At 39.0% G+C, this 24264-nt stretch overlaps 1 protein-coding gene across 1 annotated transcript; it reads left to right on the forward strand.

The window, feature by feature from the left end:
* The first annotated feature begins 632 nt into the window (after positions 1-632).
* Positions 633-16457, forward strand: LOC104407602 (WD repeat-containing protein C2orf44 homolog). The gene is made up of 3 exons (XM_010017292.1): positions 633-2552; positions 11950-12070; positions 16291-16457. Exons 1-3 carry the CDS (start codon positions 633-635, stop codon positions 16455-16457), a joined length of 2208 nt encoding a protein of 735 aa, XP_010015594.1.
* Positions 16458-24264: the final 7807 nt, after the last annotated feature.

The following is a 24264-nucleotide window of genomic DNA, read 5'->3' on the forward strand; positions in this document are numbered from 1 at the left end:
TCCTCCATTTTTTGTTACTAACAGAACAGAGCATGATTTCCCTTTTCTACTTTCATAAGCACTTAGGATCTTGTATCTTTGAAAGATGCTGTCCATCAGAGATTGCAATCTGTCCTGTACAGTTCTCACGTATGTTTAAATCTTCTTTTATCCTTCAAAGGCTGGCTGAAAGAAGTGTCAGGTCATTATTTCAGGTTGTGGCTTAGTACTTGGGCTTAACAGCATATGATCTCTCTCCAGCCTTCACCAAAGACCTTCATTCACTGAAGGTCAAGGTATTAGGCTGTTATTTTTAAATATACTCCCAGCAGTGAAGAGTTAAAAATAGGCTTCTACGAAAAGGTACAGTAATTGGTTAAACCTGTTAGCCATCACATGAAGATGATAACTCCTCCCAGGAAAAGACACAGCAAAAGCAGCTTTGACATGGATTTATACTTAGAAGACCAGCTGCAGGCTTACTGGGAAGGAGTTCACAATGTAGGCTCTTGGATTATCAGCAGAAAAAACAGCTTGATTCTGGAAAGGAAGGGAAGGAGATATGAGAAAAAATTTCCTCGTCGTGATCTGCAAGTGAATTCCATGGATACCCTACTTTGGAACAACCACCAGTAGACAGAAAGTTTAAAAAGATGGAGCTGGGAAAGGCAAAGCTGCTGAGAACTGGCCTCAATGCTTTGTATCAGGCCATCCACCCTGTGCATGGAATTGCCTGGACAGATGGGAGGCAAGTGATACTGACTGCTTTATACTATCATAATGGAGAGCTAAAGTTTGGAGACTCAAGCGTTGTTGGCCAATTTGAACATGTTCATGGGCTTTACTGGGGCCCATGTTGCTCCACAGACACCCCAGCTCTGCTTGCTGTTCAGCATAAAAAGCATGTTAGTGTCTGGCAGCTGGGCTACAGCACTGCAGAGAAGAACAAACCCTTGATTTCTCAGACTTGTGAAGTTGGTGAGCCATTTCCACTGCTTTCTCAGGGCTGTGTCTGGCATCCAAAGAAGGAGGTCTTGGCTGTGCTTACAAAAAGAGATGCTTCAGTCTTGCATGCTGTTCGTACTGACAATACTAGAGTTAAGGCAGATATTAAAAGCAGTGGGCTTATCCACTGTGCTTGCTGGACTAAGGATGGTAATCGTTTAGTTGTTGCTATAGGCAGTGCCCTGCATTCCTACATATGGGATGATGCTCAGAAAACTCTAAATACCTGCTCCTTTTGCCCTGTCTTTGATGTGGGAGGTTATATCTGTGCTATAGAAGCCACACTGGACTTCCAAATTGCTGTAGCTACTGAGCTTCCTTTAGATAATATCTCTGGTTTGAATGCAGGCATTGCATTTGATATGCCACCTGGCACAGAAACTGGTTCTTTAATCTCACAGTCTGCTCTGGTGCTTGGTGATGAGGAATACTCCATGGACCTGCGAAGAAAGTCCACAGATTCAGATCGATCAGGTGTTGATTCAGTTGCTTCTTCTTCGTCAGGTCCTGTGGATTTAACCCATATCCTTGCAAACCACCGTCGGTCTGATCCCAGTCCTTTCATCACTCTGAAATGCAAAGACTCTTCAATGACAAACGGTCAAGATTCTTCTCACTTGATCTTGGTGACTTTTGAGAGGAAGGTAACCACCACCAGAAAAGTCACCATCCCAGGTATTCTGGTTCCTGATATAATGGCTTTTGACCTGAGAGCTCAGATTGTAGCAGTGGCCTCTAATACTTCTAACATTGTTTTAGTGTATTCAGTAACCTCTTCCTGCATGCCTCATATTCAACAAATCCAGCTGGAAAAAAATGAAAGGCCAAAGGGCCTATGCTTTTTGACAGACAAACTCCTATTGATTCTGATTGGCAAGCAGAAGTTCCCTGAGCCTAGTCTCATTCCATCTTCAAGTTCAGACAGGTACGTAATGCGTCTGATGATCAAAGAACTGATGCTGGAAGAATATTCTTCAACGTTGCCAGAGACTAAACAGAATACGTTCTATAACTTTGAATCCTCTGTTAATATTCCTGGAAAAAGAAAGTTCTTTGAAAATCTTGCTACAGAAGACCACCCCCAAAGCAGGGAGCTGTTAGTACCAAGAAGTACAGTTATTCAATCTCCTAGTGGCAGGAGAAGACTCATTGAAGAAATAAAGAACCCTAGCTATGAGCAGGGCTCTTCAACAAGTGTGAGTGACCTGAATGAAAAAAGGCTCCCAAGTGACCCCTCGGTGGCCTTGGAAACATTGGATGCTGAACCTACCAATCGTTCAGTGTCTCTTCTTGGTTTTGGAACACCTACCAGGCTTTCCAGCAGACCAACTTCCCCTAAAGTGCAGTTGAATGTGATCCAAGAAACATCAAGTTCTCCTAAAAACAACAATTTTTCAAGTGAAAGAGGAATGAGTCATATATCTAGAAATTTAGAGAGACTTTGTGGCAGCTTCAGTGAGCTACAACTGAGTCTTTCTGAAATAAAAGACCTCGCTAAAAATGGGAGGAGGATATCTTTAACCTATCCTTGTTCACAGGAACCACCTGTCGTTCACATCACTTACCAGGTAACTTTTTTGTCAGCTTAATTAAACTGTGATGGGACGCAATTTTAGAACAATCTTGTATTTATTTAGCTTTAAATCAAGAGGATGCAGTTTTATCAACCCATGAGAAATGTAACCTGAGTTTGGCATCAAGCTTAATCTAAAATGGTATTGTAATGTGTCAATGAAACAATAACTCAGGATGATGTGGGTAACTTGAGAGTATACTTCACATGGGACATTTATGTTTGTTCTTGTTTGATTATGTACAACTGCCTTGGATGCTACCTGATTTTGTGTGCACCTATCAAAGAGAGAGAACAGAGCCAAACAGTTAATGTACAGAAAGTTTATAAGTTTGTTTAGTGTAGAGATGAGCCTATAAGTAGGGCAGTACGGTAGGCCACCAGAAACATAATAAATTCAAACCTGAGCTCAAATCCAAAGTCTGGCGATAACTAGACTCTCATGAAGACTGAAATGTAATATTGAATCTTCATTTATGGAAAATTTACATGGGCATGACATGAAGTTGGCATATTTCTACTTTAATTTCTCACCACTAATCTTCACAGTGCTGGACATGCTCAGTTTGTAAAGCATATAACCACTTCAGACTTTCTGGGGAAAAAAAATCATCTGTCAATATGTAATTATCATTTAATTAAATAAATAGATGAATGTCAAATCACCATGTTCCTATCCCACCCTTGTTTTGGCAAAATTCCTACTGGCTTCAGGAAGAATTTCAACTAAGGAATGTAGGTTGGGTAATTATTTCTGGTTATTATTCCTAGTATGATTTGCAGTAACACTAACATTATATTAATAATATTTTTGGTCATGCTGAGGCTGGTGTTATTGTTGCTAAAGCTCTCAGGATGTCGATGCCAATTATAAATGCATTCTTGTCTGCTGCAACATAAGCAGCACTATGTCAAAGCAATACATTACATTGTGATGATGCTGAAGCATGTACTTCTGAAACAAATTTGACAATTTGACTTCCTTTTACTTTAAAGGAATCCATACAGACATCTAAGTACTCCTCCTTAAACAGTCATTAAGGGAATGGCGACTCAATTCATCATATTCATTACTTTTTAGCAAGTGTTTACTTGGCTTTTAAGCAGATTCTACTATGCTAGCTACTCTGAATAAAAGCAAAGCTTTTGATCTTTTATAGTCAATCATTTAACTTGAATACATTATACAAACTCTGGTGAAAAAAGCAACGTCTATTTTAAATAATCTAGGATTTTATTTGCCAAGAAGCAAGCCCTTCTGTTCTCCAGCATGTTCAAATTAATTCTGATATCTTAACATAAATCAACTTATTTATTTAGCAAGCAGCCCTATCTCTTGGATTTGATTGGATTAACCTTTCCAAAGAGAAGTTTTGTTTTTGACATGGAACATTAATCTAAGATCTGAAGTCACTGTGCACATTTGCTTGCACAAGCAGTAAGAGTTCATTATCCTGGTTTTTTTCCTTTGAAGGAAAAAAATATAATTAGTGCTTCTAAAATACTGCTAGACTAACTACATTTAGAAAGGAAGACTCTTATTTATCTGAACATGTTAGTTTCACATTGAGCCAGCAGGAAACACTGCTAGGACCATATTATAGTGACTCAGAAAAAGAGCCACTTAATGTCTTTCTGACACACACAGCTTTTCTCTGTATGTCTCAACTAATGCCTTGCATAGCTCAGCCCCTCTCCTGAAATCTAACAGGATCACAGCATGATGCCAAAAAACAGTGAAAAATAGACTGATGGCAAAAAGGCCTCCAGACAGACAGGGAAATATTTGCTTCATAGGCAGCTAATAATTTTCTCAGAAAATAGTTGTTTTGATTAGTTTGGATTCAGACATCTGAACCTTGCTCCTCCTTCAGGACTTGATTAGCGCTCTGTGAGCCCAGAGACCAGCTGGGCTGTGGGTTACAGCCAGGCTCTATGTTCACAGTGCAAAAAGTCAGGAAATAGCTTTATTGCCTTATGATAGAAATATCAGCCTGTGGAAAACATTCTAAGCTTTAGGAACACTGCAGTCCAGTCAATAATATGGCCATTATCTTTCAGATTTCTGTGCCAAGTGCATGTCTTCCTGTGCGTTTATATAATCCCCAGCACGGCAGAGGCTCAATCTTGACTGGGAAATCTATTGTACTACAAAATATAATGATCACTACTGCATAACCATATTTATGCATTAAAAACATAAAAGGGAAGTTTAAAACATAATAGATAAAAATGTAGTAATAATTAACAGGCAATTATGAACACTGTTGTGTAGAAACATTATTGACGTATTTATGTATGTTTCCAGTTCTGCTTAGAAAACCCTAATATAAAGCAGAATATGTATTACTTAAGAATTCATAATGTCTGCTCACTAAATAGTCCTCAAACCTTTGTTTATTGTGCTACTGTGAGCCCACCTATAACTCCTCTGAAGTCATGTCCATGCAGCACTACCAGAATTTGTAGCCCATAGCTATAAAAGAAAAACATGATCACTCACACTTTGGAAATGTCACTGCACTATCACTTGTGTAATAGCATTCAACCACAAGAGGTGACTTGATCATTCAACCCTGAAAAGCAAATATTATTGCTCTTTCATCACATACAGACTTGTGATTCAGGATAATGTGGGAGGGCAGACAGACAAATGCAGTAAGAGGATACTATTTAGAAAGAAAAAAAAACCCACCCAAAACAAAGAAGAGATGAGGATCTGCCACAGATTTGTTTCTGTTTCATTTTGCAGAAAGATACTTTTATCATCCTTTTCGCCCAGAAAAGAAACAGCTGCAGAGTATTTAAACTAGTCTCATTCAAAAGCTAATTACAGTGGAAATAAAACCAATCTGGATTTGAAATTAATGGCATTTAGGCAAACTCTCCAGGAGGAGTAAGATTCATCTTAATCTGAAGAATATCTTAAAACTCCCACATTTTGCTCACAAGCAGTATTATGTCAAATGTGTATATCACTGAGAGCATATATTGCATAATTAAACAGGAAGTAACTGTCTTTTCAGCAATTAGTCACAATGATTTCCTTTTCTTAGCACTCACCAATAATTGTATACAAATCAATTTATACTTTTATAGCATCTTCATACAATTTACTATGGGAAACTTTATTGCCAAGGTCAGCTATAAAAGAAACAATTTTTCTACACAGAGCTGGGAGATAAATAGGAAGGATCCAAACATATGGCAATAAAGTTCTTCTGATAGAAATACATGAAATAAAGGTGGGAATAAGGGTGGCACAGTAAATGAGCAAAGACCGGGCTGCAATGATCCACTGTAATAAGACCATGAACCGTTCTGAAATCTAAGGGGCAATTTTGACTTGGGTTGAGCAATAGAAAGTAAGTCATGAAAATGATGGAAGAGAAAGACGATATGACTGCTCCCTGGAGTAAGAAACTGGTCAGCCATCCTAAAGTTCGAAGGAAGAGATTTAGGATGACTGTAAAAGAAAGACCTGCAGTAGTCAAGAGAAGGTGTGATTAATGCAGAGGTAACATTTTGAGCAAAGGTTGAGGAATTTGTTAAGAACAAATTCTGATAACAGTGTTCTGAGACTGATCAACAGCAGACAAGCAGGCTTTGTACAGGAGACGCAATACCTTTTATTAGAGCAGATTATTTCTTTGTTGCATATATAGACACAAAATAAAAGGAATATCATAGAATCGTATCACAAAGTGGTTTGGGTTGAAAGGGACCTTCAAGAACATTGAGTTCTAGCGGTCTGCCACGGGCAGGGACACCTTCCACTAGACCAGGTTGCTCCAAGGTCTGTCCAACCTAGCCTTGAACACTTGCTAGGGATGAGGCAGCCACAGCTTCTCTGGGCAACCTGTGTCAGTGTCTCACCACCCTCACAATAAAGAACTTATTCCTAATAGCTCATCTAAATCTCCCCTCATTCAGTTTAAAGCTGTTCCCCCTTGTCCTATCACTCCATGCCCTTATAAAAAGTCCCTCTCCGGATTTCTTATCAGCCCCTTTAGGCACTGGAAGCTGCTCTAAGGTCTCCCTGGAGCCTTCTCTTCTCCAGGCTGAACAAGCTCTTTCAGCCTGTCTCCGTAGCAGAGGAGCATCTTTGTGGCCTCCTCTGGACTTGCTCCAACAGCTTCACATCCTTCCCATGGTGGGGGCCCCAGAGCTGGATGCAGTGCTGCAGGTGGGGTGTCACCAGAGCAGAGGGGCAGAATCACCTCCCTTGACCTGCTGGTCACACTTCTTGTGATGCAGCACAGCTTTCTGGGCTGCAAGCACACACTGCACGTGTGAAAAACGAATCCAAGTTTTCGTACTATACAAAGAAAGTAAATACTTGAGTTTAAAAAAAAACACCCTGCACTGAAAACATAATCATCACAAAAGCACCGGCATGAGGACAAAGGGTATATCTTAGATAACAATCGACCTGAAATAGTAGTTGCAGAACTATCAACAGGGAGCTAAGCATAGAGAAATCCTAGCATATCACCTGCAATGCCGACATGCATAAATGCAAACTTCAGTGGGATTTAAGCACCCATGAGCACATCAGATCTCTTCCAGTGTAAGTGTTTTACAGGTTTATGCTTCTCTGACATCTTAATTAGGGTTGCAATTGGAATGTCCCACATAAGGACAAGCTTAGATACTAAGAAATCCACCAAAATAAGATCAGGATCCAGCAAAAATCAATCAGGAATCACAGCAACAGTGGAAATAGGGAGCACTGCAGGCTGCCAAACCTAATTAATACAACCCGTGGCAATGCTGCAAAAGGCATAATAAGACACAGTACTTTGAATGCCAAAAATCATAGTTCTCATTCTGCCTCATTTAGCCAGCTAACATTCTTTCCATTGTCCCCTGGGCCAGAACCCCATGTCTATTTAGTTTACTAGATTTTTCTCATCCTGCACAACGAATGTGAGGGCAAGGCAAAAGCAAGCTAACTAATGGGTACTAAGGTATCAAAACTGACATCACCACTGAAGCACAACACAAAGAACTGAAATCAAGGGTTTAAGAAAATGAAAACAGTTCTGGCCAACCACAGCATTATTCATTTTACAGTGCAGAGCTGTGAGCGACTAACTGGATACCTTTCCTTTATAGAAGAACAGATTATTGACACAAAGGACATGAAGAATATTTAAAACACCTGTAATACTTTCACTACTTGAAACCATGCCACAGGGGAAATTATTTGTTCAACATCAGAGAATAGAGATTAATAGAAGATATATAAGATGGTTAAGGAATTAGCTGGAAGGAACATAGTAAATGATTGTAGTAATATAAAAGAAAATGGAAGAAATTTACTAGTGAATTTTCTCATGATTGATCTTCAGGCTAATCTAAAAGTTTCATTAATGATCTGATGAGATATGCCATTAAATCTGTGTATGGCATAAAGTCAGTAGTATTTTCAATAGAGGATCAGGCGGATCAGGATATCACACCTGTAATTTGATGACCTTAGCATCTAGAATTAAAAAAAAAAAAAGGATTCAAATGAACTAATGTGAAGTGTATAGTGATATATTCCAGGATTAACAGAAGGAATTTCTGCTATAAAATGGGTATTCATTAGCTGGAAACAACCATGGATGACAAAAGCTTGCATGTGTTGACTACAAGATGACTATGAATAAAAAATGTGACGTGCTCATGAAGAGAACAAAGCAGTCTGCAGGAACATTGGCGAGGTACACCCAGTAAGTAATGCAATACTGGGCAACACAGCTGTGAGGCCTCACCTGGAAAATGTTTTACATTCCTACATCCATGTGCAAGAAAGTCACATTCAAACTGCAAAATCCATTACTAACACAGAATTAGTAAAACCAATTCTGATTAGTAGCATATTCATATTTCCCTCACTGTTTCATCAGTCATTGAATTCAAGTTCATGAAGATGATTTTAGCATCCAGGCAGGTGTAGGCAGTACATGAGGAAATATAAGATAAATAATGAAAAAGGTCAAGAGGCAGAACTAGCTGACTACTCAGTGGGGCTCAAAAAAGTCATAAAAGACATGTTTGTTTATCATGCAGCCTTCTGGTGCATAACATCAAATCCAGGAACCCTTTTTGCCCGGGGAAATTATCTTCTTCTCCAATATATCTGCATTCCAAAACATGACTTCTGAAAGACAGTTTGGCAACGCTGTGATGGGCTGGCTACTGCCCAGAAGACCCAGATTTATAGACATAAATTCTGATCTATCATGACCAGAATTTATAGGCTATAAATTCTGATCAAGGGGCAGGCTGACATGGATGAAGGAAAAACAGTTATTGAATTGATGGTTTCTTTCTGTTGGATTTTGTTGAGGAAAAGTTGGAATTGACATACTGCAGCAAGCTGGCTAAAGAAACTTAATCTGAACATACCCATTCACCTAAGTGGAAATCTCTTCATTTTCTCTGTGATTAATATGTTCCTAGTCTACCAATAAACTTTGGTTTAGGATAAAACAACTAACATTAAGGGATTTTAATCTGAGAATTGCAAGTCCTCTGGCTTCTACTGGAGATAAATAGCAGCAGCGCAAAACCCTCACATGTTTTGGGAAGAGGTGGATTAAATGTAGATTTGACTAGGAAATTGTCTTTGATTTAAGGCATGAAAATAGGAAGTACTAAGGTGAGATGTTATCTGTATTTATAACTGTCACAAATTACTTCCATGACCTTGAGTAAATCTCTTAATCTTCCTGTGTAATGGTTTGATCATCTATAAAAAGGGAATACTAACAGTTACCTGCCTCTCAAAAGACAAGGGTTTAAATCAGTTAATCCATGTTATGATGTATGTGAACATATTCCTCAAAGAGAAAGCATGTTAACATCACTAAACTAAACATTAAAGACATGTTATCACCACTTAAACTAAAAAAGACAAAATAATTAGAAGATTAAAGCAGAGGATGATTCTTGACTTGACAGAATGTGCCAGCAGACAAAAATAAATGTAAAGATGATTACATTTATCATTATAAACAGAAGTATATGACAAAAGCAGAGAGAATAGCTAATATGAATGCTCACAAGTGATGAAAGAAAAAACTCTGAAACTTAAGCTTTAAGATCTGTATTTGAGAAAATGCTTAGGATAAAAAAATATGTACCATGTAGTTCTGCATATACAAAACTATCTTCCACTTCCAACGGCTGTTCCAATAACTTGCAAGGCTAACTAGGAAATGTACTAGAACAAAGTCATCCTTAGTATAGATTTCCATTTAACTGATTTCAAGTCAACAGAGGCAGATACAGATCGTTTTCTGGTTAATTTTGAGTTGAAGCTTATCTATGTGAAAAAATTAACCACTTGGGTCAAGACAATTTTACCTGTCTCGTTTACAGCCCACTTTTTTTCTGTAATTCATTAACTGAAGTACAAGTTTGAATAAACTCTGCTATTTCAACCTGATTTCAGGAAAAAGTAGTAGTTGCTACTGCTGAACATTTAGTTTTGAGCCCATTGAGTTTTAAGTGTATTTAGTTTCAATAGAATATGCTATTATATAATCTGAAGAAACCTAAAAATGACAAAGAAATTCTGTTATATAGTTATAGCTGTAACAAAAAGTTACTATAGGTTTATGGCAATAAAAAAAATATACTTCTGTGATGGATTCCTTATTAATCACACAGCAACAAATTTTTGAGTGTTTTGAAAGGGGAAAGATATGAGAAGACCTTTGGAAGCTGGGAAGCTTACATTTTTAACGGAGATATCCTTACAGTTCTGACATCTTCAATCAATCCTAATACATAAATAAATAACAATCAGCCATAGTCCAGCTGCATGGCCAATTTATGAGAGTGGGGAAAAATACTTTTGCAACAGTTGGCAGACATTCTCATTTACAGAATCCAATGTGGTGCATGACAGCACATGTATTATGTGCAGAAAAAGGGAAGTGATTGATTTAGAAAGGTTGGTACACGTTACACGGCATAAAAAAGCACATGTTCACTGAGTGAATGAGTCAAAAGAGAGCACAATTAGAAAAAAGAGAAGCATTAAAAAAGACATTTATTTAGTCAAAGGTTAGATTATTATGCACAGAAATAGCTGATGTCATGAATTTATTCAACTGTTAAGTTTCAAATACAAGAAAATTCAAGGGCATGATATAGACACCGAAAAGGCAGGACTAGAACACGAGTTAGGGTAGATGACATCTTTTCAATCCATTCTAAAATATTAACTTGGATCCCTTCTGAATGTACAAAACAGAAAGGTCTAGGAAATGGGATAAGTAAAAGTGTTAATTCAAAGGAGAAATATGTTAAATCTGGGGTTACTGCAAACATAAGGGTTGCCAAAGGAATAAAAACCATACCCTAATACATGGGAAATACACAGGTAGTAATTACGGAGAGGAAAGAACAAAATTCAGAGGACAAAGTATAACAAGATTATTCAGAAGAAAATGTCCAATTCACATATATTTCTAATGGCATTGAGTCACTGGAAAATTTTTAATGCTGAAAAGACTTTCAAATGATAGCCGATAGTAAAAATCTAAATGCAAACATATATCCACTCCCTAACCACATTAGCTCAACTATTTTGTGGTCCTTGCACTTTGCAGTAATCAGAATGGTGGAGCACAAAGGTGTTGATTCTCAAGGCCAGCTAAACATCATGAAGCACGAATACACCACCTTTGTGTGTTCTTTCAGTGAACGGCAGAGCAAATTCCTGGGCTGTAAATCCACACATTCCCTCTCTCTCAGTGAAAGTCACAGGATTCCCAAACTCCTTTGTTATGACAGCTTTCTGGAGAGACTGTTGCTATGCCCAGTCTCTCCACATTCTCTCTGTGCCAGAACTGAGGGGTGAAATAGCTGATGAGTGACTACCAAACCCACCCACACGTACAACTGAAACTGAGCAGATTACTCATTTGCTCTGGTAGCATCTTGGACAGCTTCATTCCAGGCATGATGTATTCCCTTCCACTGAATTGACCCTTCAGGCAGAAAGGCCCAATGGACACATACATACATGAATTGTGTCCCTGCTCATGGCAGGGGGGTTGGAACTAGATGATCTTAAGGTCCTTTCCAAACCTAACTATTCTATGATTCTATGATTCTATGACACATTATATATACAGGGCTGATGTAATTTTTAGCTATATAAGTGCAAAAAAGCAGAGTCATATTCCTCTTCACCTGGGACTGTGAGTTTGTGCTTAGAATTGCACTGCAGGATGGTGTCATCTATAAATTGTAGCAAACACAGACAAGGAAAGAAGCAAATTGCTAAAGAACTGAAAGTAGTAAGAGCAGAGGAATTGTTAAAAGAACTCAGGCACAATGTCTAAGCCTTTAACAAGATTTTTTCTTTTACATCCATGCATTTGAAGAAAAGTTTTTCAAATGGAGCAGTTTCTGAAGAAACAAAAGATGTTCTCCTCTGTGATGGCAAGATCCCTTTGAATTTAGTCCAGCAGCTGTTTGATCTGCCTGTTATTGAAATGAAGCACGGTATGTTCTTTTTATTTCTGGTATCTGGTTTCACCTGGGATTTTTAGTGTAAAAGGCACTTCTGATAGAAAACCACCCCATACTCTAATAAACTGAGATAGCTAACTTTTTTTTTTTGATGTGTGTGTTTTCCTTTGCCTGAAATACGGCAGAGTGTCTTGAAATCACTTAAATGCTAAGAAACTGCAGAACTACCCATTACCAGAATAATATGTTAGATTAGAGGAAGGCTGAGAAGATAATCAGTACGCTGTGGTACCTAGAAATAGAAATGCTTCCTTGACACCTTTTGGCATTTTGCTTTGCCCAGCTTTACAAGCATGTCACAGACCTGACAATAGAAAGTAGGTTGGAGAAAAATTCATTCTCAGAATATGATATAAACATGTATCATGAGGCATTTGGGATTATTTTAATGTAAAATAAACGATGACTCAATGTTCTAATGTGTCAATCTCACACTTCTACCTTTCACTACTGATCAACTTGTAAGGACAGAAGCAGCTAGGGACATCCTAGCCCCAGGCTGGTCTCTGAATTACCTTGTCACTGTCTGCTCACATATGCCACCTTCTCAGCAACACACATACTGTCATTTTTTAGCCTTTTCTGTATAATGCTTCAAGTGGCCGAGACATACCGGCTTAACCAGTATACTCTGTCTTATGAGAAATGAATTCAACTGTTGGTGAAAGCAACCAAGCACAACTACAGGCTGGGTGGAGACTGGACTGAGAGCAGCCCTGAGGAGGACCTGGAGGTGTTGGTGGATGAGAAGTTCAACATGAACTGGCAATGGGCACTTGCAGCCCAGAAAGCCAAACGCATCCAGGGGTGCACCAGAAGTGTGACCAGCAGGTTAAAGGAGGTGATTCTGCCCCTCTACTCTGCTCTGGTGACACCCCACCTGCAGCACTGCATCCAGCTCTGGGGCCCCCACCATGGGAACGATGTGGAGCTGTTGGAGCAAGTCCAGAGGAGGCCACAAAGATGCTCAGAGGGCTGGAGCACCTCTGCTATGGAGACAGACTGAGAGAAGGCTCTGGGGAGACCTTAGAGCACAATCCAGTGCCTAAAGTGGCTGACAAGAAATATGGAGAGGGACTTTTTACAAGGGCGTGTGTGACAGGACAAGGGGGAACAGCTTTAAACTGACAGAGGGGAGATTCAGATCAGACATTAGAAACAAGTTCTTTCCTGTGAGGGTGGTGATGCGAAGCTATGTGTGCCCCATCCCTGGCAGTGTTCAAGGCCAGGCTGGACGGGGCTTGGAGCAACCTGCTCTAGTGGAAGGTGTCCCTGCCTGTCGCAGGGGGTTGGAACTAGATGATCTTGAAGGTCTTCTAAATAATGACAGTTTCATACCAGACTGTGAAATAATAGGCTTATTGATGAAAAAGAAACCAGGCCTGGGATGTTACTGGTGCTGGCACCTACGACAGTTGGAAGAAAGAGATGCACAATATGCACTATTCTGCCATTCATATTCTGCTTATCTCCTTGTTGATGGAACCACAAGATTGAAGAAAAGGGGCTACAACCACAGTACAGATCAGGGGAGCTGCCTTTATTTAAGACACGTTTGGCCATTTCAGTTTTCCCCTGCTTACAGCAGTTTCAGAGAGTTGTTCCAGAAGATAAGGATATGCAGGTTTTGTATTTTTGTCTACAATCTCTCTCACCCACACAGTGCAGTGGAGGCATATATGAAAAAACTACAAGCTGTTGAGGCCTGAGCCATTTCCCAGCAGGTTTCTACAATAACACAGTGCAGCTTTGGGCAAGGAGGATACCATTTTTGGCCTGTACTTCCAGCTCTTCATTTGGGAAACAAATGCCCATAATGAGAAAGAGATTTAGATTTTGGTATGAAAATAATAAATAACAGGCCTGAAAAAGCCTATTTTCAGCTCTACAGAACAGTTGAATATGTAATATTTAATTAGCATGGCACCACTTCTCAATTTCATGCATCAGAACTCAGAAATATCAAAAAGACGGTGCCTCAGAATCATCCTAAATTGTCTCTCTTTCTGTTCAATGTGGTGCTTGGCTTTTCTGAAATTGAACCTGTTTGTTGACAGAAAAAGGAGCAACTGAAAAAAGAACCTTTCTACAACTCACCAAAATCTTTCAAGATCATCAGGTTTGGGGCAGAAGCAGTCACGTAGCTCTTATTCAGTTCTGACCAGTACAGGTTTATGTTTCTAAATTTTTCCTTTGCCACAAGGCATGAATATTAAATGTGAAGTTTAAAAATATCATTCCCATCCTTTAATACCATATAATTTAAGGGGATGTAATGAAGAGTGTGCTTGTATTACAGTGACAGCCTGGCATTTTTTACTGTGAATAAACACTTAAACTTGAATATACAGGGGGAAAAATGTTCACAGCTGTAGGCCAAATTCATACCCGCAGCAAGGCTGTGAAGATCATCAGAGTTGTATGAGCAATGAACTTGGCCTCATTGTTTGCACTCGAAGTCCAGGACTGTAATGCCATTACCTGTACTAAAAAGAGCTTGACATATAGTGCCCTGCTATTAGCACACAGAAGCGTCTCTTTTCAGCAGAGTGTCATCATAATAATTGTCCATAGGAGAAGGGTATTACATTCCACACAAGGTTTTTCCACCATTGAAATATTTTGTGGGATACCCTTCAAAGCAAGTGTTATCAATGACACAGAGAACTTCAAATATTTCAATGGATGAAAAGAAAAAGTCCCAAGAGTTTGAGAAAAATGCTTTATCCATTTGACCAACAATGCAACCATCAATTTGGACAGCAGAATTTCCACTTTCAGGCCCGTAGCTTACAGATCTGAAGTCTGTCCAGAATTAGAAAGAAAGAATTAAGAGTAGAAGATTAAAGATTCATGGTTTGGAATTACAATCTTCTTATGATGTAACAGGTGACAAGACAACATGCACTCGAGTAACAGCCTGGAAAAGTGCTTTGTTAATAGTATTAAGGAGACAAGATTTGTCTTGCGCAGGAACATGCTTTGTCATGACTGACAAAAATTAAGCACGGTTCTCCTGGATTTTCTACACTTCCTTTTTTCACACTCCTTTTCAAAACACAGTTTTATCTCCCAAAATTAAAAATTTCAACAACAGAACATATCAGGGCTTTCTCTACCTCATATCCCAGCTAATGCCTCTGCTCCGTAAGGACAGGATCATATGCTGTAAGAAAAACGTGCCATACAAGGGCTCCCACAATGCTTTTAAGTTGCCACAGATTTTATTCTTTTTCATAAAATGTCAAACTGAAAACAAAGCCAAATAGAGAATTCACTATTTTCTACAAGAACTGCAATATCCGGTCCAAAAAGAAACAGACGAATCACTAGAAAAAAAATACATACTGTACATACAGCTTCACTTTCAAGCTGACTTGCAAACGAAAGTAAAAAAGCAAGGGCAGGAAAGGTTTATTTTCTGCTTCTACACAATACATAAAGTGAACCTTAATGATTTTGATGTATTTGGGTTTTAATCTTGCCTCTTTTTATCTTCAGGGGAAAAAAAAAACATTGAAAATGTCATTCAGATTTTGTTCATTCTCTTTATGAGACGATTTGATAAATAATGAAAGGACAAGAAATTTTATTATATCAGCTTTTGTCACCTGGCTTTTGTAAATCATGGTATCTTTTGTAAATCTTCTTCAAGGTGTAACTTCCTTCCGTTTGCTATATGAATTTGAAAACATATTGAACAATCTTGGCTTGAGAGCAAAGGAGATGGAAACCCCTACTTCCTTCTAGAACAAATACAGCACAATCATTTCTTTGCCAACTTTTTCAGTTTTTATGATCTCTTCATCATTGAGGTAGAGCAGATGAGCTAAAAGGATAAGCAGATGTCACTAGAACAAAAGTCAGCATGGAAAGGCTGGCTGAGTTTTCTGAAAACGGAGATACTTATTGTTCATCAGAACTAGCGAGGATGCACCTTGTTTTTCGACTTAATTTATAAGAGACAAAATGCCTCAAACCTTTCAAGACCTTTCATTTAGCTTCTCTGCATTTACATGAAGGTGTGTTCAGCATGGATTGTCAGACCTTAATGTCATTAGCGTAATAAGGCTTTAGTGCACAAGAAGCCAGGCTGCTCTGCTCGCATGCAGGCTGGCTTTTTGAAACGTGCTTGTACATTTTATGTAACCAGAGCAGTACACTCATGTTCTTTTTTTGCTTATTTTTTGTAGGCTCTTCTTGGATCGTGCTCACTGCAGACAAGGATGGCTTTGTGCCACTAATATTCAAAGCAGCACAAGAGATAATCATAAGGGATGGAACTGACAGTTCAGAAGTCTGTGGAGGTCACTCCTACAAAAAAAGCATTTCAATTCGACCACCAAGCAGAGTGACATAATTTCTGAACAAAGACAGCTAATGACCTTCTTGTCTAATACAATACAGAGACATTCTGCAGTGTCAGAAATTGAGTGACTAGGAAGCTGTCTTCAATACTTTCAATATATTTTAACTGTAAAATCTGTGGCATGGTTACACTATAGCTAAATCCTAGGGTTGCCTGGACCCTCATGATTTCTTCTAAAGGATGAGACCTAGAGTGAAGTTTACCATGGCTGTGGTCACTAATGGCTGCCAGTGGACCAAAGCAAAGAGACTAACCTCTACTTTAACCGTGGTCAGGATGGTTTTGGTGAAACAGTATTATGTAAAAATCATGCAGTAACAACAAATCTAGCTAATACAGGTGTATGGTCCACACAAAAGCTGAAGAAAATACAACTAAAAAGCATTTATATTCATTAAGGAAAACTGGGAAAGGAGGAAAAAAAAAAAAAAAAAAAGAAAACTGCTTCAGGCTCTCTTCTCTGTTCCAGCTGGATCCCATGGAAACCTGCAACTTTCCAGAGATGCTTCATTTTTATATGAAAATGTTCGATTACTAAAAAGGCTTCATCACTATCTCTTGTCAGTGTCTTATGCAGCATGTAGATTTATATATGCACACAGAAAAGAAAGAAAATACCTTGCAAGGTAAATTAAGGATCAAAGACATTGAACATAATTTCATTTGGCTGAACACAGGTGTCTACACTGAACTTGTCATCTAGGCTCCTGTATGATCAGTCAAAAAAAGAAAAGCACTTCTACAGTAGATTACTCATGCCCTAACATCGATTTCTATAACTGATTGTGGTGAACCATTTCTATTAAGTAAGTAAGTAAGTGCCTATTCCTTGCCACTAACTGCAAAAGCAAGCTAAGGTAACTAGTTTAAACACATTCATGTTTAGTCAGATTAACCTCACCCTCAGAGACAAGAGGAAATACAGATACATCCAAGAAGCAGGCAGACAGATTCATGAAAATGAAACTATCATGATTATTGTGACAGAAGAAGGCATAAGGGAAGAAGTGTGACCAGCAGGTCGAGGGAGATGATTCTCCCTTCTACTCTGCTCTCGCGAGACCCCACCTGCAGTACTGTGTTTAGCCCCAAAGTAAGAAGGACATGGAGCTGTTGGAGCAAGATCACAGGAGGCCACAAAGATGCTCAGGGGGCTGGAGCACCTCTGCTATGGAGACAGGCTGAGAGAGCTGGGCTTGTTCAGCCTGGAGAAGAGAAGGCTCTGGGGAGACCTTAGAGCACCCTCAGAGGGCCAACAACAAATCTGGAATGGGACATTTACCAGGGCATGCAGGGACAGGACATGGGGTAATGACTTTAAACTGAATGAGGGGAGATTTAAATTAGACATTAGGCAGAAGCTCTTCCCTGTGAGGGTGCAGAGGCCCTGGCACAGGTTTCCCAGAGAAGCTGTGGCTGCCCCATCCCTGGCAGTGTTCAAGGCCAGGTTGGACACAGGGGCTTGGAGCAACCTGGTCTAGTGGAAGGTGCCCCTGCCCATGGCAGTGGGATTGGAACTAGATGATCGTGAAGGTCCCTTCCAAACCAAACCATCCTGTGATTCTATGATTCTCTGAAGAACTGAATGAACTCTCTAACTGTTCATCCTCTAAATGGAAAGAGATGAATAAAGCGTAATGAGCAGCCACGTGTGTGCAGCCTGGCACTTTGTACTGCTGGACAGGCCCCAGCAGAAACCATGGCAAGGCATGCCTGCTTCACCCTGTATGTTCAGGGAAACATAAAAGGGATGAGACTTATTTAAGCTACTACTAAGACTTATTTTCCATAGTGTGCATTTTGGATCTTGTTAATATTCTTGGAAAGACTTCTATTTCCTGCCTGGGAACCATGGCAAACCTCTTTATAAGGCACAGATACACTAAAATCCAGTTACAATACTTCACCCCATACAAAGGCTGGATTGAGAAGGTGGTCTGAAGTCACTGAATGGGTTTGAAGGTTTGGTATTACTACCATTCCAGGATACAGCCAAAAATCTTATGAGGAACAAGTTCAATTCCTGAAATAAGGAAATAGTTTAAATTCTCATGCAAGTATCCTCCCAGAGATAAAGGATTCATCATTCTATATCACCTATAACCACATGTGACGTAGCTGGGTATATTTGTACTACCTTGTTTAAAATGACATTTTTAAGCAGCCTTGAGGAGTATTCCTGTTTGAAAACAGAACAAAACAAAATAAATCTGACCTTTTAACTATTAAATGCATCTATTACTTTACAGTTATTTTGTTAATTGGATTGCCAGCTACTTAGCATTAAAACTGGTTTCAAAAAGGTATTTATATTATTACTGTTTTAAATATCTGATTTAAGTCATGCTTTCCTTCACAGAAATCAGCACAAATCATTGAAACCAAGTAAGTAACACAGAGGTTCACAGACTTAGTATGGTGAGGGAAGACATTATCAGATTTCTAAATGACATAGCACATTTCAAAGCAGCAGATGTTTCCAATCCTGCAAATACACTTGAACATCATCCTTGTGTCTCACAACAGTATATGGTATTTACAATGCTTATGCTAAATAAAACTTGATTATAACTAACTATAATGATGGGAGGACATATTTTAGAGGACTACTTAGGCTCAACAAAAGGAAAAACTAAAAGAAAATTTTTCTTGCAGATATTATCTTCTATGGGAGGTAGTCCCACAGTTTGGTCCACCTTAAATGAGACTAATGAAACACAGAAAATACATTATATGGAACATTCCTGCACTCTAAACATATGAATTTGAGGAAACATTGGTTGGTAACACACCAAGACACCTTTGTTTGTACTGTACAGTTTCTCTGAGTTCATTATATACATACATTATTCATAAGGGCTTCCTTGTTGTTAGAGAAATACCACCTTGTGTCATCTTCATGCCTTTGTGCTGTTGCAACAGCCAAAAGGGGAATTCTGAGAAGGTGAAAATCTTAACTAGCAGAGATCAGCAAGTGTCTACACATCAAAGATGCTTCACAACTTGTAATTATCACTAGACATCATTGTCAGTCTGTCACACATGTATTACTCTTCTGTAAATGTGAATGTTCAGAAGATCTGGCGTGAAAGGAGCTTCTCTGAATCAAGGTTTGGCTTGGTTTGGTTTGGCAGAGATAAAAAGAGGGAAATAAACTTTCAGATTACAAAACAATTAGTTTCAGGGAATAACTGGCCATAAAATTTAAAAATCTGGTTCTGTGATGCTTAATAAACTTTTGGATTTGTTATACTTTAAGTGACATTGTTTTCCCCTGCTCTATGATTCCAGGGTTACTGACCCTAAGTAAGAACTAAATCTGCCCAAAGGTGCTACCAGCACTCAGCACAATTAGTCTGGTAACAAATGAGGACCCCAGTTCATCTTGTTGGACATTTACAACTTTTTAGGAAGGCTTGGGGAAATTATACTATATACTGTGGCAGGAGAGTTTGAACTAGATTATCTTTAAGGTCCTCTCCAACCCAAACCATTCTCTGACTCTATTATGATTCTATGATCAATTAAAACCATATAATGTTAAAGAATAGCACTTCCCCCCCATTTATGAACACACTATTATATACATTATATACATAAGTGTTTAAATCATATACATGCACTTAAAAATGGATAACAATTGAATGAAGAAATATTGGTTTGCAGGTAATGATTTAAGAGTGCCGTGCAGTGCACAACTATCTTCTATAGTGTCTATCACAGGGCTGTAAAGTTAAAATTGAAAGCAATAAAAGCACTGGAAGAAGTGCTGAAGAGATTTATGCAAAGCAGAGGATAAATTTTCAGCTTTGGTTTGGATGGAGAACAGATGGAGTGAAGAGAGATATAAGACGACTGTTCTATTAAGCACAAGCTGTACAGAAGATTTTTGCACAAACAGTGATAAAGGCATGTGGAAAGATAGGAAGAGTTTGACAAAATGAGTAGAGCAGACAGTAGGCTGTGAAAAGGAGAAACGCATCAAGAAGCGCTCACCACCCTCCAGAAGTGCTGTTTTATAGGGCCAAATTTGATCAGTTTAGAAAAAGGGGAGTTGTTCGGATCACTTAAATTTCCTGAAGGTGCTAACCCCCTTTTTTAGGCTCCTTATTCCACCAGTGGAAAGGACAGGCTCCTCTGGAAGAATAGTGAGACTACTGGTGCTAGGTTCCTGTCCAGAGGCACCCAGTAGGGTAGTCTGTCTTCTGTAATTAGAACAGAGGAAAGGTAGGAAAAGAGTTTAAATTAGAAGTCGAAGCAGAATGACTCCACTCAGTATGCCATACCAGTGGTGCTCAGAAGACTAAATGATGTACCAGCTCCCTCCAAACATTTTCCCTTTGGGGACTAAACATATCAGTATTTCCATTCTAATTACTCTGCATCTTTATCCAGCACAGTTATATGCAATGTGGTATGTTTTCAGGAGCTGGCATATCTTTATTTAAAAGTACAATCTGCTTCAAAGTCAAAAACTTACCTTACGTTTACCGTAACTTTGCTGCTAAGCATGCAGCAGTCTGCTTTACTTACTCTTCATGGTTTCTTGTGTTGACCCACTTCTTGAGAAAATGCTAACAACATAAGTTCTAAATGCCAGACAGGCTTTTTCTTTTTTTGGTATTGAAAAAAATTTTGTGAGAACAATAATAAAACAATATAAAAATTAACTGTGACAAAATCAAAGTCAGCTGAAATTCTGCTGGCCAATCTATGATGCTGACTTTGCACAATGAAATATTACTTTGATATTCTTCATAATAGCTAAAAAGTGAGAGATCACTGCAGGAGGTATGTGAAGTAGGCCCTGCAACTAGTTCCTCACTTTTTTCCTCTATCACTACAGAATAGTATTATCTATACTCATGTGAATTTCCTTAAGTATCTTTTCAACCACTGAAACAGTATGAGCAGTATCATCAAGCCTAACTTCCTTTCCCCTGATTCTCATTTTTATCTGTTTTCTCAACTTGGACAATAAACATATTTTTAGCCATTTTTTACTTTCGGGTTTTCCTGTCTTAACAGAAAACCACAAGCATTGGACCATTTCCCCATGCCAATATGTAGCTGAAGAGTCTTTCTCTCTAACCCGAGACAGCGCCAATTATTATTAAGTAGCTCCTGAAAGACGCTTATCTAACTTGTTCTTAAAAAACCCAACATATAGTACCACACTGCAATTATGAAACCAGCCTTTTACACCTGGACTCATCTGCCCTAACTTTAAAGCATGTGAAGTCAGGTGAGGTAAATCCCAGGGGTAATGCAATTTCACACATGAAAGTATTATTTTCCACTGTCCTACATTTCAGAAATTAATTTACGTATTAGTGGTTTACATGCTAATAGTTATTTTATATGTTTATAGATGTTAATTAGCCAATATTATGGCTTCATTTTTCTTACAGGCTGAGGCAATTCCACAGTCTGTATGTTAAAAGCAAACTCACTTTGCTGAGACTGAGTACCTCCCTGCTGGTACTATTATCTAATGGACAAGCAGAGGAGTGCCCTTATCTCCCAGCTAATGACATTTGGGTACCTCTCATCGGAGTTTCCAAAGTGCTCAGTGCAATTCAGCCTCTGTTCGCAGGGAGCCAATACTGTCCTTGAACTTTATGCTTCCCTTTCCTCCGCTACTATTTGACACATACGTGTGAACAGCCAGGTGTGATTAAACATTTGGAGGCATGTGGTGCCTAGCTTGAGTACTGGCACAGAAAGACTTCCTGCATGGGAGGTGACTTTGCCAATTAAAACCATTAGTACTCAACAGCCTCTGCTCTTTGGCGATGATCCATCCCACTTGTCAGCAGGCACTATGATATCTTAAACAAAACGGAGCACGCAGCCACAGATCAGTACATCTAAACACCACAGACAAAAAAGAACCAGAACGCCATACAAATGCAAACCATTGGTTCATTTCAGAGGCAACGGTCACTTCTTTCAGATCAAACATACCTGATACATTTAAAAAATATGAAACGCAGTACACAGACCACAAGCATTATTATTGTAAGGTGATTTTTCCCCTCCACTCTCGTGAGCAGCAGTTAGTAGGATTACGTCGAAGGCCTGTTTCAGACATGAAAGAGGTGTAGGTTTTGACATAGAGAAGAATTTGGCTGTCACAGCATGAACAAGGGATAACAAAACACTGCAGTATGAGTTTTCTCCATTGCTGATGCCTTCTTTCCAGAGCAGGTAACAATCAGCTGTTTGAAAACTAACTCAGACCACAGCCTGTGTCTGCTTTGTCTCTCCGAGAACAAGCAAAGTGTCTGATCTGCTCAAATCTGACCTGCTAAGGCAGGCTTTGCTGTGTTAGGAGGTGAGGCATGGCAGGTACTGCTGCAGACAAAAGCAGCAATTCCCACTCGCTTTGTCACTGTCCTAATCACCAAAACTGTCATTGATCCTCTCCATTCCTCAAAGCCTGGAGCCACAAGGAAAACCCCTGCAAGGCCTGGTGCTACAGAGCAGAAAATTCAGTTTTGCCTAGGCTATGCAAATACCATGACCCTTCTGGCTTTACTCAGCCAAGTAGAACAGACGAGATACTCATGTGTCTGACACACAATGATCCTGTTCACCCATCACACAGCATGTCAGCCTTCTGGTAACAGCATGATACTGCCTTGGGTCTAGGTAATTTTCTGCAAAATTGCTCATCTTATATTACTTTTATTACTAATCACCTCCCAAAATTAAGAAGAAACATTTTTAATGTACTAACAGAAAGCACATAAAACATCTGTACCTTTTAGCTAGTGATCTCAGGCTTTACCATATGATATTTTAGGGGTCTAAATTACATGACAGTGCCTCATTCAGTTTTCCCATTAAGAAACATGATGATGAGATCTGAACTTGCTCATTCAGTAGCACCCATAACCTGGATTAAATAAATTTTTTAAAAGATGATGCTAATGAAGTGAACAGGAAGTATCTTCAAGTTATTCTTTTCCCTTATAACATTATGTTCTTTAGGTATGTACATATTCAATAAGAAAAATTAAGCAAAAAAATTATCTACAAAGTGCATAAAAAACAACTCTACTGTGTGTCTCCCCATCACATCCATTTCACCTTCTTTCCCTGTCATTCTTTCCTTCTAACTGGTGTTCGTCACTCTTCTTTGTCAGACTGTCCTATATTCTTATTAATGTTGTGTTTCAAGCTAATTTGAAAAGCAGACGCCCAAATGATACAACAAATCAAGTTACGGGAACGCAAATCTGTTCTCAGTGCAGGGACTGAGAAGAGATTTGTGAGACTGTTCAGTGTCTAAGGATAAGCCTGATTGAATGCGAACACATATTTTTTAAGACAAGACGTGTGCTTTAAATGAGCATGACCACAGGAAACAATTTCTATAATTTCAGCTTTTTAAACACTTTTCCTTGTATAATTTCATTGCCCCACTTTCTACCTTGTATCTATCTCCTAAGGGGTTTTGAATCATTTAAATCCCTGAAGTAACAGATGCATCATATATATCAGCAGTAAACAGCTTGAAATGTCTGGGGGGGGGGAAAAAAGAAAACAAGAGATGTTTATTTGCATTACAGCTACTGTGAAATAACCACTGTGGCTATGCACATCATGGCTAGTGTGGCTGTTCTACAACATGAGATAACCAGTCTGTGGTTACATAAATAAGGTACACACTGTTGGGCATAGAAATAAGCACCCACATGTAATAATCATAGAATCACAGAATGGTTTGTGTTGGAAGGGACTTTAAAGCTCATCCAGTTCCAGCCCCCTGCCACAGGCAGGGGGAACTTTC

This window comes from Nestor notabilis, unplaced genomic scaffold (genome assembly GCF_000696875.1).
Source record: "Nestor notabilis isolate BGI_N333 unplaced genomic scaffold, ASM69687v1 scaffold920, whole genome shotgun sequence".
Taxonomy (NCBI): domain Eukaryota; kingdom Metazoa; phylum Chordata; class Aves; order Psittaciformes; family Psittacidae; genus Nestor; species Nestor notabilis.

What these genes read in the sequence shown, in the direction of transcription:
- LOC104407602 (XM_010017292.1), top strand. Translation starts at nt 633, where the DNA reads ATGGAGCTGGGAAAGGCAAAGCTGCTGAGAACTGGCCTCAATGCTTTG. An exon ending in TCGTTCACATCACTTACCAG is followed by an intron (nt 2,553 to 11,949) that starts GTAACTTTTTTG and finishes ATGCATTTGAAG; the next exon opens with AAAAGTTTTTCAAATGGAGC. An exon ending in TGTTATTGAAATGAAGCACG is followed by an intron (nt 12,071 to 16,290) that starts GTATGTTCTTTT and finishes TATTTTTTGTAG; the next exon opens with GCTCTTCTTGGATCGTGCTC.